The sequence below is a fragment of the Lethenteron reissneri genome, chromosome 3 (assembly GCF_015708825.2).
Source record: "Lethenteron reissneri isolate LAM-NWPU_2019-01 chromosome 3, ASM1570882v1, whole genome shotgun sequence".
NCBI classification, from domain to species: domain Eukaryota; kingdom Metazoa; phylum Chordata; class Hyperoartia; order Petromyzontiformes; family Petromyzontidae; genus Lethenteron; species Lethenteron reissneri.
In genome coordinates, this window is record NC_083781.1 from 10,961,276 (window position 1) to 10,975,303 (window position 14,028).

Genomic DNA, 14,028 nt, shown 5'->3' on the forward strand with positions numbered 1-14,028 from the left:
TGACGGTGCAATGCCGTGGTTCGGACTTACGCATCAGATACTCGGCTGAGTCGAAGTCGGCATCTTCAGGAAAATGATCAATTTTCTTGCAGCGCCCCTTCAGAGAGCCTGAGTGGAAGAGATAGAGGATGGGGAGAGATGGGGTGAGAGAGAGAGAGGAAAGAGAGAGAAGGCAGAGAGAGAGAAAAGCAGAGACAGAGAGAAGGAGAGCGGAGAGGAGAGAGCGAGAGGAAATATCCAAAATGCGAACATTCTGACAAACACTATAAACACGATGGAGTCAGCGTCACTATTGTCGTGATTAAATGTAACATCTTCATCGCCAACGCGATTCGCCGTCGAATCACGACAACCTATTCCACAATCGCAAATGTTGTCATCATCGTCGTAATCGTCATCGTCAAAATGGACCTTGGTTATAACCATAATCATCATCATTTACATAGTAATCCAAATCATTGTAATAATTGTATCAAATATATTCATCCGGAACAATATCATCATTCAAAACAATATCATCCAGGACAATATCATCATCATCATAATCATCATCATCCAGGACAATATCATCATAATTGTTACCATCGTTATTCAAAATAATATCATCCGGGAACAATTTCATCATCATCATTATCATCATCTTTGTTATCATCATCATTCAAAATAATACATTCATCATCATCCAGAACAATATCATCATTGTTATAATCATCATCATTGTTATCATCATCATCATCATTATTATCATCATCTTCATCATCATCATCATTGTTATAATCATCATCGTCATTGTTAGAATCATCATCATCGTTATTGTTATCATCATCATCATTGTTATCCACGCTCCGTCAGGGTCATCAACAAATCTCCCCGATCCCCCCCCCTCCGCACACCACCAACGTACGAACCACACCGCACACCACCACGCTACGAACCACACCGCACACCACCACGCTACGAACCACACCGCACACCACCACGCTACGAACTGCTACGGTGACGTCCTTGTCCCCCCCTCTCCTCCTCCCCTCGCTCTCTCTCTCCGCGTGGCATCTCGCTGACAGGGAGCGTGAGACGCGTGACCTTTTCTGATGAGGCGGGAGGCACCACACCGCGTAGTCCCTCCCGGTTTAGCATGACAATGGAGATGGAGGATGATGCTCTAACACGCACACAGACAAAGATCCCCCGAATATTCACAATCAACGTTTTTGGGTTTAGATCGCGTTATTTATAAATGTGTCGTAACCCTCCACCACCCGACACGGCCAATCAGTAAAAAAGTGTCACGTTGACAAAAGACAAATAGTTCGCTGCTTTAGCCCACCGGTGTGTTGAAACGTGAAACCACAACATTTACAATTTGGGTTGTACGACGTTTCGCTGGTAATTGCATCCAGCATCATCGGGCAATTCGCCAGAATGGTGAGGCTCTGCTCTGTCTCCCGTTCTATATAATAACGGGAGACAGAGGGCTAAAGCAGTGAACTAATTGTCTTTTGTCAACGTGACACCTTTTTACTGATTGGCCGTGTCGGATGGTGGAGGTTTACGACACATTTATAAATAACGCGATCTAAACCCAAAAACGTTGATTATGAATAATATTGGTCGCGAAAGCCTGCCACGTGATAAATCCCCCGAATAGTCGCAACAGTTCTTTTGGGGGCAAGTGCCGTTAGCGAGCAGCCGCAATATATTTTTTCGTATTTTAATTATTTCTTTGTCATTTTCACCAGGTAAAGCCCCACTGAGTTATATGGTTTTTTTTTTCAGAAGCGACCCGGCCACAAATGGCCCATATGTGGGAATTTATAGTAGCAGCGGGCACCACCAAATATAAATACAAAGATGCTCCGTAAAGCCTCAGCAGACTGTTGTGGCAAGTGCTGCTAGCGAGTAGCACCTATGAAGATCGGCAGGACACGCGAAGGGGTGGGTGGCCAGCACAACGCCCGAGTGACGATTATTTTTTGTATACACCGCGCCAGATACTGTACTCGTTTGAGGCCGAGTCGACCTAGAGGAGGCACAGGACCGGTTCAGATAATCGCCACGTGTTGGTGGCCTTGAGCGGGAATCGAACGTGGGTCGCCAGGTTCGTAGCGCAATGCGCTAACCGATGCGCCACCGCTCCCCACCTCCCACGCGCACGCACACACACACGGTCACACACAGAGAGATAAACACACACAGACGGCCTTACACGCCGCTACACACGAAATGTACTCCTTCATTTCGTCTACATAATAGAGTGCTCTTAGATCTGAATATAATTTTTTTTTGTCAAGCTAATTCACACCGAGTCCGCATGACTCATGTTCAAGAGAGGCCTGCATTGTTTATTTAATTAAAAAAATATATGTTTTGCATGACAACGTAATGAGTGGGATTCGAACCCAGGTTCTCGCCAGAACCGGCTCTGACCCCTGACCTCTGAGCCACCCAGCCACGTGACCAGGAGTCGTGACACATCTCGCGGAATTATGAAGACAAATATTGTCCAGGCCATCGACCCCATGTGGCTTTCAAGACCAATTTTATCACGCGGCAATGGTTTGATCTCGAAAATGTTGGACCGGTTTCGATTCCATGGGTCTCATCAGCAGAGTCAGGCTCGTGGCAACAAATGCTGCCGGATTATTGGGATGCAATCGGCAAAAGCACCCCCATATAAACACCGGAACCTATCTGGAGACACGGAATGGAGGTACAGATTTCCTACGCTATGAGACCTCCTCTACCAGTAGCAAAATATAATCGTAGGTTTGTACCCTTTTATCTGGTACAAAAACTGACACCTTTATACAAGGGATCATGTTTGCAATAACCACAACACAAGCAGGCAAAATGCAAACAAAAAGAAACAACTCTGATAATAATAATGATATAAACTGTCCTTGAAGTTGATTGGTCCACACCCGAGACAGCTTTTCTTAGAGCCTAGAGACTAGGCTCTAAGAAAATCAACTTCAGAGTTGTTTATTTTTGTTTGCATTTTGACTGCTTGTGTTGTGGTTATTGCAAACACGATCCCTTATACAAAGCTGTCAGTTTTTGTACCAGATAAAAGGGTTAAAACCTATTACTACAGAACTCCTATTATCCGCGGTCCTATTACCCGCAAATCCTCTTATTAGTGGCAGCTGAAGGGTCCCCCAAACCCCATATTACCCACGGCCCTACTGCTTCTGTGATCCGCTAATCTTACCGACAATGGATAGCGAAGTGGCTCCTTAAAAATCTCGTGGATAAGAAGAAGTCGCGGGGAAAATGAAACCTATTATCTGCAGGGGTTATCGATTACTCCTATTATCCACGCTCTTTTTAACGGATAAGCGGAAGCCGCGTGGCTAATTGATCCTATTACCCGCAGAGGTTGTAGCTACAGCTCGGCGCATCAGTCCCACCCATGTCACCGCCGACAAGAGGAGTGAAATCGAGGATTATAGGTTTCGGCGATAGGGGGTAGGGGGGAAGGGGGTTATCCCCCGCATCACCGCGGCGTTCGCCTGTTCCCACGACGCTCTGCCACGACACGCGTGCGGAGCGTCGCGTTCACGAAACTGATCGGACGCCGTGCCGAGCTACGGGGAAGATGAGGAGGAGGGGGGGGGGGTAGGTTTTTTTCGGTAAAGTCACGTAGGTAAAAGATTAAAATTAATAAAAGTTAAATAAAAATAACATCACGACGTTTCGAAGGCAACACAAGCTTCCGTCTTCAGGTGGAACCGTCACAGCACGCTTGCTGTATCACGTGGGTAGAAATACAATAAAATAAAACAAATCACGACGCATCGATCACAACACAAGCGATCTGCCACGGCAGCTCTCTCGCCAACTTCAACATTTTCTTGCCGTGGTCGTTCCACCTGGTGAAGATCGCTTGTGTTGCGATCGAAACGTCGTGATTCGTTTTATTTTATTGTATTTCTACCCACGTGACTTTACCGACGAAAGAACCAAAGAGTATGGATTCCTGCAGTCACGAAAGCTTCCGACCAAGATTGAGGCAGTACATCGTTACCTGACCTCGCGGCTGACTGGTTAGTGGCAGTACAGCAAGATGGACATACTGCGCCACCCCCCACAACCACCACCACCACCACCCATGACTGGCAGTAGAACCCCCCCGCCACCTCCCTGCCCCCCTCCGTACGTGTAGCAACCAGCGATGTCGCTCAGGGAAGTGGGACGCCGAACGAGAGGAGGAGGAGGAGGATCGATCGATCGATGATGGAATTGGAGCGTGCTCGCGTTTGTCGAACGCGTTGTGATCCGGGGCGCCGTGCGCGCTACCACGTGGTGCCGCGCGCGCGTGCGTTCGTGCGCGTGCACGCGCTACCACGTGGTGCCGCGCGCGTGCGTGCGCGTGCACGCGCTACCACGTGGGGCCGCGTGCACGCGCGTGCGCGTGATTGGTCGTGAGCAAGAAGAGCATCAACAGTGACTCGAAACGTGTCCTGTCCAACGTAAGCACCGCGCGTGCGTGGTGCGTGGTGCGTGAGATTTTAAATGGAAAACAAAAACATAACTGGCGACGCTTCGGGCAACGGGCCTTTTTCATAGCAGGTAAATAAGGAGACGAGAGAGATCGAGCGGGTAATGATACACACCGTGGGGGAATGATGAGAATAATGTTTTTTTTACGTTTCCCGATTAAGGCGCTTCAGTTGTCACGCTGAACAGTTACACTCCGAGTCGCTGTTGACAGCCGTACGTTTCAAGGTATCCCCAATAGCAGGAGGATATCTATTGAATTGGCGACGTTTCGGAAAATTGCCCTTCTTCAGAGCAGAGAGATCGTCGCTGCTACTGTGCAGAGGAATGTCCGGGCAGCTTCATGGGCGAATGTGGAAAGTGGTTTTTGTTTTGCTATTGGGAGTAACGGGTCAATTAAACACGCACACACACACACACACGTATAAAGATCCCCCGTATAGCCTTTAACAGACTTTTTTTAGGCCAAGTGCTGTTAGCGAGCCTCTACGAAGCTGGGCAGGGCACACAAAGGAGCACCACGCCCGGCCGCCTTTGTCTCTCCAGTGGCGATGTTTCACACACTGCACCAGGTAGTAATTTGAGGCTGAGTCCACCTAGGGGAGGCCCAGGACTCTTCAGATAATCGTCACCGGTGTCGACAGTTAGCGAGAATCGAACTCGGATCGCCGGGTCGCCGCTTGCACACAGCACTTGCCCCAACAGTCGTTGAAGGCTATACGGGGGATCTTTGTGTATCTACGCGCGGGGTGCGGTAGCGTAGTTGTTAGCGCACTAAGCTCCGAACCCAGCGACCCGAGTTCGATTCCCGCCCACGGCCAACAAACACAACGACGATTGTCTGAACCGCTCCTGGGCCTCCCCTAGGTCATCTCGGCCTCAAATGAGTACCTGGCGGGGTTTGTAGTAGTAAAAAAAAAAAAGGAAGACAAAGGCGGCCGAGCGTGGTGTCGGCCACCCAGCCCTTCGTGTGCCGTGTCGGCCTTCACGGGGCGCACGCGACGAAGGATACGTGGGGGATCTTTGTCTTCGTGCGTGCGCGTTGCTGATTGTGATGGTCAGAGGAAGCGCGTGGGTGCCAGCGTGTCTCTCGGCCTTGTTTATAAATCGGGACGTGCCCTTCACAGTGATCCGCCGCTCGTCAAATCCCACCCGCGTCTCCCTGCGGCTCCCGCAAGAATTCGTGGGGCACACCCCGAGCAGGATGGGAAGGTGGGCTCCAATTTCAATCGATCGCTCAGGGCCCATGTCAATCAACCAGCCCGACTATGCCGCTGAGACCCATAGACCTTAACATAGAGACCCATAGACTCGCAGAGCGACGCTTCGATTCACATTGAGCCCCAATAGGCTTCACATCGAGATCAATATCCTCAATGCGGCCTTTAGACTCACATACAGCCCCATATACTTAATATAGAGACCCATAAAATCACAGAGCGACACCCTTAGACTTCAATAAGTACGTAACATGGAACCCACAGACTCACACAGTGACCCTTTAACTCACATATAGCCTCATATACTTAATATAGAGACCCACAGACTCAAATAGTGACCCTTAGACTCACATACAGTCCCATATACTTAATATAGAGACCCATAGACTCACATAGTGACCCTAAGACTTAAATAAATACCTAACATGGAAACCCATAGACTTACACAGTGACCCTTAGACTCACATATAGCCCCATATACTTAATATAGAGACCCATAAAATCACAGAGTGACACCCTTAGACTTCAATAAGTAACATGGAAACCCATAGACTCACACAGTGACCCTTTAACTCACATATAGCCCCCAATAGCCCTCACATAGAGACCCATATACTCACATATAGCCCCCATAGACTCACATATAGGCCTATAACATAGAGCCCCTTAGACCACGCTATGCCACTTTTCGTGACGTGCAGATTCAAACACCGCCACCCTCGCCCCCACTGCACGTGAATCCCGATCCGTTGCCACGATTCCAGGTCTCGGTTGAAATTCAAGAGTTCATTCCTTTTGCTGTTCCTGTCGACGGGTGCGAGCTCCGGGTTTTTATTGCCACCGCGCGCCGAGCCAGGCTCACGTTCACGCAAGCCACAAAACCAAAACAAAAAATAGAGGCAGAGTTCCTGAGTTTCAGGCTGAGTTGACCTAGGGGAGGTCCCATCCAGGCTCACATTCACACAAGCCAAAAAAACAATAAAAAAATATAGAGGCAGAGTTCCTGCGTTTCAGGCCGAGTTGACCTTGGGGAGGTCCGAGCCAGGCTCAAATTCACGCAAGCCAAAAAAAACTAAACAAAAAATAGAGGCAGAGTTCCTGCGTTTCAGGCCGAGTTGACCTAGGGGAGGTCCGAGCCTGGGCTCACATTCACGCAAGCCAAAAAAATAATAATAGATGCAGAGTTCCTGCGTTTCAGGCCGAGTCTATCTAGGGGAGGTCCGATCCAGGCTCACATTCACGCAAGCCAAAAAAATAATAATAGATCCAGAGTTCCTGCGTTTCAGGCCGAGTCTATCTAGGGGAGGTCCGAGCCAGGCTCACATTCACGCAAGCCAAAAAAAACTAAACAAAAAATAGAGGCAGAGTTCCTGCGTTTCAGGCCGAGTTGACCTAGGGGAGGTCCCATCCAGGCTCACATTCACACAAGCCAAAAAAAAACAATAAAAAATATAGAGGCAGAGTCCCTGCGTTTCAGGCCGAATCTATCTAGGGGAGGTCCGAGCCAGGCTCACATTCACGCAAGCCAACATAGTCATGACCTTTATTTTTTAGGCCCCAACGTTGGCACGCTCCTCTCCTCCATCCCACGTCCACCTTTGTCTCACCCCGGCTGACTCTGGGACTCTCATCCGTGCCTCCGTCGGCATCCCGACTCCGAACTCCTTCATCCACCTCATCGTCCTCTACGTCCTGCCCGAAGGCCCTGGTCCCCCAACTCCAGACGACGACACCAGACCCCCCGGCACCGTTCGTAACCCGACCACGTCGCTAAAACAACGCGGCTCCCAAGCCAATCACGGATCAATGTCAACATCGCACTCAGAGCCTCCTCAGGGCTCGCTCCTGCCTGCCTCTCTCCTCTCGTCTCACTCCACTCCCCTCCCCTCCACGCACTCTCGTGCCTCTCGTCTCACTCCACTCCCCTCCACGCACTCTCCTGCCTCTCCTCTCTCATCTCACTCCACTCCCCTCCACGCACTCTCCTACCTCTCCCTCTCATCTCACTCTACTCCCCTCCACGCACTCTTCTACCTCTCCACTCTCATCTCACTCCACTCCCCTCCACGCACTCTCCTGCCTCTCCCCCGTCTGCTTCATCTAATCCCTGCTCCAGCAATCACGGATATCTGTGTAAGCTTCCCCCACTGCCAGGAACTCCCCACCGCCATCCGTCCGTGGTGCCGACTCCCTGCCCCAAATCAAATCCAGCCCCCAAGGCTTTCTTGCTCAAAATGTTCATAATGAAGGTTTTTGGGTTAGATCGCGTAAGTATAAATATGTCGAAACCCTCCAACCACCCGACACAGCCAATTTGTCCCGTAAACAAAACCCTGAAATAGTTACTGCTTCAGCCCACCGGGTGTGTTGGAGAGTAAATCCACAACATTTACCATTTGAGTAACACGACATTTCGCTGGTAATTACATCAGCCAACATCATCGGGCGATTCTCCAGAATAGTGAAGCCATCCACCTGCTTCAGGTCTTAACTAGTGCAGCAGCAGCAGCAACAGGAGCAGCAGCAGCAGCAACAGCAGCAGCAGCAGCAACAGCAGCAGCAGCAACAGCAGCAGCAGCAACAGCAGCAGCAACAGCAGCAGCAGCAACAGCAGCAGCAGCAACAGCAGCAGCAGCAACAGCAGCAGCAGCAACAGCAGCAGCAGCAACAGCAGCAGCAGCAACAGCAGCAGCAGCAACAGCAGGAGCAGCAACAGCAGCAGCAGCAACAGCAGCAGCAGCAACAGCAGCAGCAGCAGGAGCAGCAGCAACAGCAGCAGCAGCAACAGCAGCAGCAGCAACAGCAGCAGGGTGACGTCATCACCTGAACCCATCAGGTGCAAAGATCAGAGGAGGAGGGGGGGGGGTGTTATTATCATATAATAGGTTAGTAATTAGTTCATCAGTATGTGTTTCCTCTCTAAGGAATTGTAATTGTAAGATGTATTACTTAATAATACGCTTCCAGGCCGCACTAAGCCTGTAGCTGTCATAGCGGTTCAAATTTGTAGTATTTCTCTCAATTTCAATGGATTCTCGAATTAGTCTTGGCCAATAATTAGGTTTACACAACACTTCAACGTTATCAAAATCAACTGAGTGTCCTTGTTGGCAAGCATGTTCTGCCACTGCCCACAGTTGTATTTGTGAGTATTTAATATTTCTTTGGTGTTCTTTAAATCTTACGCTAATGTTACGTCCCGTATGTCCAATATAGCATCTGCGACATACGCAATTAATCCGATATACACCTTCTGTTGGTAACTTAGGTAATTCATCTTTAGTACAAGATACTAGTTTTTTTTATTTTTGTACCGTACCTTCTTGCTTTTCCTCCTTTGCCTAATGTCGACGGCCTCTCTTTAAAAAAAATATATTTTAAAAATATCCCACCCACCACTCCCCACGATTGCTCTTTTCGCACAGGGCTTATTACAGTGCCTTGAAATGCCGCTTGCATATTTTACGCTATCTGAATCCAAACTCTATTCTAGTCCCAGTCTACACACACACACACGCAACAACAACAACAACAACAACCGCCATTCGCCACTAAGTGGCGGTGACGTCACCACGACGCTTGTGCCAGGCCATGTGCACCTTGAGGCCACGTGAAGTGTCGAACGCACGCTGGCAGGAGGTCACGGGGCAGACCCAGCAGGTGCCACGGGTGGAATGACTGAGATGACCGAGATGACTGGCTGATGCACCACCTGTGCCCCCTACTGTGCTAACTTGCTGTGCTTTAGCCACCTGGCGCTCCGCTCGTTGTTGTGAGCGTCGCTCCTCCGCCCTCTGTTGTTGTTGGAGGGCGACTACCTCCAACTGCCCAGTAGCGTCCTTCACGAGCCTCCTCCACAGAGGCCGATCTTGACACCGCTGGTACCAGTCATCGGCAAATCTACTCAGCTCCACGTCCTCCTGTACCACATCACTCCATCTTTTCTCTAGCTCGTGCCGCGCCCGTTTAGACCCCTCTATCCGGACCGAACAAAAGCTGTTTAGGCATGCGGTGGCCGGGCATGCGGGCTACATGACCCAGCCAACGCAGCCTTGCCTGCCGGAGGAGCTCACCGATGAGACTTTGCCCAGATATTTCAAGGATTTGTGAGCTCTTCACACAATCCAGCCTGGTTAAACCCAGGATGGATCGTAGGCAGGCCAGCCTAAATGTTTCTAACCGGCGAAGATGCTCCATTAGGGTGGTCCACGTTTCGCAAGTGTAGAGAAGGGAGGGAATAACTGTGGCCGAGAAGACCTGAAGCTTCGTGCGGAGCAACAGACCAGGTAGCTTCTACACAGCGTTACGCAACCGATGAAAAGATATTGCCGCTCGACTGATTCGGAGTGAGACCTCTGCTGTTAAACCGGAGCCGGTCATGAGCACACTGATCAGGTATAGGAAACTCTCCACTCTCTCCACAACTGCCCCATCACTGATTCGGAGTTGTGGAGGTGGAGTTTCCAATGGTACAAAATACCCAGGCAGGTGCTTAGTTTTGGTGGGGCTGATGGTAAAGCCCCACCTCTTAGTGGCACGCTCCAGTTTCAGCAGCAGCATCTCCAATTCCTCCTCTGAATGAGCAGCAATTACCAAATCATCGGCATACATAACGTGGTTGACCAATAGGGAGCCATCTCTTGACCGCACCCGGGCATCGATCAGCCTCCCATTATATCTGTACCAAATGGAAATTCCCCCTGTACAGCTATTGAAGGCTTCACGAACTACGTGGTCAAAATATATGTTAAATAATGTGGGAGCCAGAGGACATCCCTGTCGCACCCCAAGGTGTACAGGGAATGACTCTGACTCCCGGCCACGTAGTTTTACCCGAGCTCGCTCACCGTCATGAAGGTCCTTAATGATCGTGAGCAGAGGGTCAGGGACTCCGAAAGCACGAAGAACAACCCAGAGCCCAGGCCTACTGATGGCATCATAGGCCTTGACCAGGTCAATAAAGCTGAGATATAGGTCTTGTTGGAATTCCCTACACCTCTGCTGTAGCAGACAGACAGAAAATATGGCATCTGTGCAGGACCGCCCTTCCCTGAAACCGCATTGGGGCTCCGCAAGCCCCTCCTCAGCGTGCCTAGCAAGGCGATGTTGAATAATCCTTGCCAGGACCTTTCCCGGCACACTGAGGAGTGAGATGCCCCTGTAGTTGTTACGATCTGTGCGGTCCACCTTCATGTTGGGTAGTCTGTGCACAAACGCCACCCTCCCCTCAGCATTTCGCTTGGGAGATCATCTCTGCCCGGTGCCTTTCCTGGTCTCAGACTCTGAATCGCTTTCAGTACTTCCTCAACAGATGGCACCTCAGCCAGCCACCCACAGGGGGTGACTTCTTTTTCCAATATTTGAGGCACCGCAGCCTCAGCAGGGTCACACACACCGCCTTTATCTCTTGCCCCTACAGTCTGTTAAGGCTATATGGGGGATCTTTGTGCGCGCATGTGTGTGTGCGCGCGCGTGCGTGATCGCGGCGAGGTCTGAATAATGGATTTGTATTTAATCTCCCCGTGTTCCGCGTCGCGTGTGTACGCCCTGGATACGGGTGCCCGGGTCCGGCTCGTTTATAATTTCGCAGCAGAAATGTATCGCCCGTAGCAGTGACGTGAATTTTAAATCCTCTCTCTGCAACGGAGCCGAGAGCACCATTCACGTGCCGAGCTCCCTCACTCCCTCACTCGCTCACTCACTCGTTCTCTCCTCATTCTCTCTCCTCCTTCCTCTCGCTCTCCCCTCTTACCTCCTCTCCGATCTCTCTTCATTCATCCTCCCTCTCTCTCCCACCTCCTCCCTCACTCGCTGTCTCTTCATTCTCTTCTTTTTTACGATCAGAGTAGTCGGCACTTTGCTTCGTTCATCATTTAGTTTTTTGTGTTTTTTTTCAATGCTTTGCTTTATGTGCAACCCCCCCCCCCTTTTAACTAACAAATAGATAAAGAAAAAGAGAAAAAAGACCATAAAAAACAAATATATATATAAAAATAAGAAAGAAAGAAAAAAATGACAAAAGTGAAAAGAATAAAAAAAAGATTTCCCAAAAAATATCACGCTCTGCTCTCCTCCTTCTCACCCCCCTCTCTCTCTACCTCTCTAACCCCCCCCCCCTCTCTCTCTCTAAACCCCCCCCCCTCTCTCTCTCTCTACCCCCCCCCCCTCTCTCTCTCTCTAGCCCCCTCTCTCTCTCTACCCCCCCCTCTCCTCTCTCTACCCCCCCTCTCTCTCTCTACCCCCCCTCTCTCTCTCTAACCCCCCCCCTCCTCTCTCTCCTACCCCCCCCCCCCCTCTCTCTCTCTCTACCCCCCCTCTCTCTCTCTACCTACCACCCCCCCCCCCTCTCTCTCTACCCCCCTCTCTCTCTCTACCCCCCCTCTCTCTCTCTACCTACCACCCCCCCCTCTCTCTCTCTCTACCCCCCCCTCTCTCTCTACCCCCCTCTCTCTCTCTACCCCCCTCTCTCTCTCTACCCCCCTCTCTCTCTCTACTACCCCCCCCCCCCTCTCTCTATACCCCCCCTCTCTCTCTACACCCCCCCCCCTCTTCTCATCTAACCCCCCCCCCTCTCTCTCTCTCTAACTACCCCCCCCCTCTCTCTCTCTCTAACCCCCCCTCCTCTCTCTCTACCCCACCCCTCTCTCTTACCCCCCCCTCTCCTCTCTACCCCCCCTCTCTCTCTCTACCACCCCCCTCTCTCTCTCTACCCCCCTCTCTCTCCTCTAACCACCCCCTCTCCCTCTACCCCTCTCTCTCTCTCTACCCCCCCCCTCTCTCTCTAACCCCCCTCTCTCATCGCTAACCCCCCCTCTCTCTCTCTACCACCTCTCTCTCTCTCTACCCCCCCTCTCTCTCTCTAACCCGCCCCTCTCTCTCTCTACCCCCCTCTCCTCCCTCTACCCCCTCTCTCTCTCTCTACACCCCCCCCCTCTCTCTCTCTACCCCCCCCTCTCTCTCTCTACCCCCCCTCTCTCTCTCTACCCCCCCTCTCTCTCTCTAACCCCCCCTCTCTCTCTCTCTACCACCCCCTCTCTCTCTCTACCCCCTCTCTCTCTCTCTAACCCCCCCCTCTCTCTACCCCCCCTCGTCTCTCTCTAACCCCCCCTCGCTCTCTAACCCCCCCCTCTCTCTCTCTACCCCCCCCTCTCTCTCTACTCTAACCCCCCCCCCTCTCTCTCCTACCCCCCCCCCCTCTCTCCTACCCCCCTACTCTCTCCTTCTACCCCCCCCTCTCTCTATACCCCCCCCTCTCTCTCTACCCCCCTCTCCTCTCTCTACCCCCCCTCTCTCTCTCTAACCCCCCCCCCTCTCCTCTACCCCCCCTCTCTCTCTCTACCCCCCTCTCTCTCTCTACCCCCCTCTCTCTCTCTACCCCCCCTCCTACCCCCCCCTCTCTCTCCCTCTACCCCCCCTCTCCTCTCGCTACCCCCCCCTCTTCTTCTAACCCCCCCCTCTCTCTCTACCCTAACCCCCCCTCTCTCTCTCTACCCCCCCCTCTCTCTCTCTACCCCCCCCTCTCTCTCTAACCCCCCCCCCTCTCTCTCTCTACCCCCCTCTCTCTCTCGAACCCCCCTCTCTCTCTCCTACCCCAACCAACCCCCCCCTCGCTCTATACCCCCCCTCTCTCTTCTACCCCTCCTCGTCTCCTCTCTAACCCCCCCTCTCATCTCTCTACCCCCCCCCTCTCTCTAACCCCCCCCCTCTCCTCTCCTCTAACCCCCCCCCCTCTCTCTCTACCACCCCCTCTCTCTCTCTAACCCCCTCTCTCTCCTCTCTACCCCCCCCCTCCTCTCTCTCTACCCCCCCTCTCTCTCTCTACCCCCCCTCTCTCCTCTCTACCACCCCCTCTCTCTCTCTACCCCCTCTCTCTCTCTACCCCCCCTCTCTCTCTCTACCCCCCTCTCTCTCCTCTACCCCCCCCTCTCTCCTCTACCCCCCTCTCTCTCTCTACCCCCCCCCTCTCTCTCTACCCCCCTCTCTCTCTCTAACCCCCCCGCTCTCGCTCTACCCCCCCTCTCTCTCTCTACCCCCCTCTCTCTCTCTACTACCCCCCTCTCTCTCTCTACCCCCCTCTCTCTCTCTCTACCCCCCCTCTCTCTCTACCCCCCTCTCTCTCTCTACCCCCCCTCTCTCTCTCTACCCCCCCTCTCTCTCTCTAACCCCCCCCCTCTCTCTCTACCCCCCCCCCCTCTCTCTCTCTACCCCCCCCTCTCTCTCTCTAACCCCCCCCTCTCTCTCTCTACCCCCCCCTCTCTCTCTCTACCCCCCCCCCTCTCCTCTCTACCACCCCCCCCCTCTCCTCTCT

At 52.0% G+C, this 14,028-nt stretch overlaps 1 protein-coding gene across 1 annotated transcript in view; it reads right to left on the reverse strand.

Moving 5' to 3' along the window:
• Positions 1-14,028, reverse strand: part of LOC133346459 (voltage-dependent calcium channel gamma-2 subunit-like) — a 57,916-nt gene that overhangs the window by 9,599 nt on the left and 34,289 nt on the right. Inside the window, exon 2 of the mRNA XM_061558039.1 lies at positions 31-108. Coding sequence (XP_061414023.1) covers positions 31-108 — 78 coding nt within the window. The remainder of the gene's footprint in view (positions 1-30; positions 109-14,028) is intronic.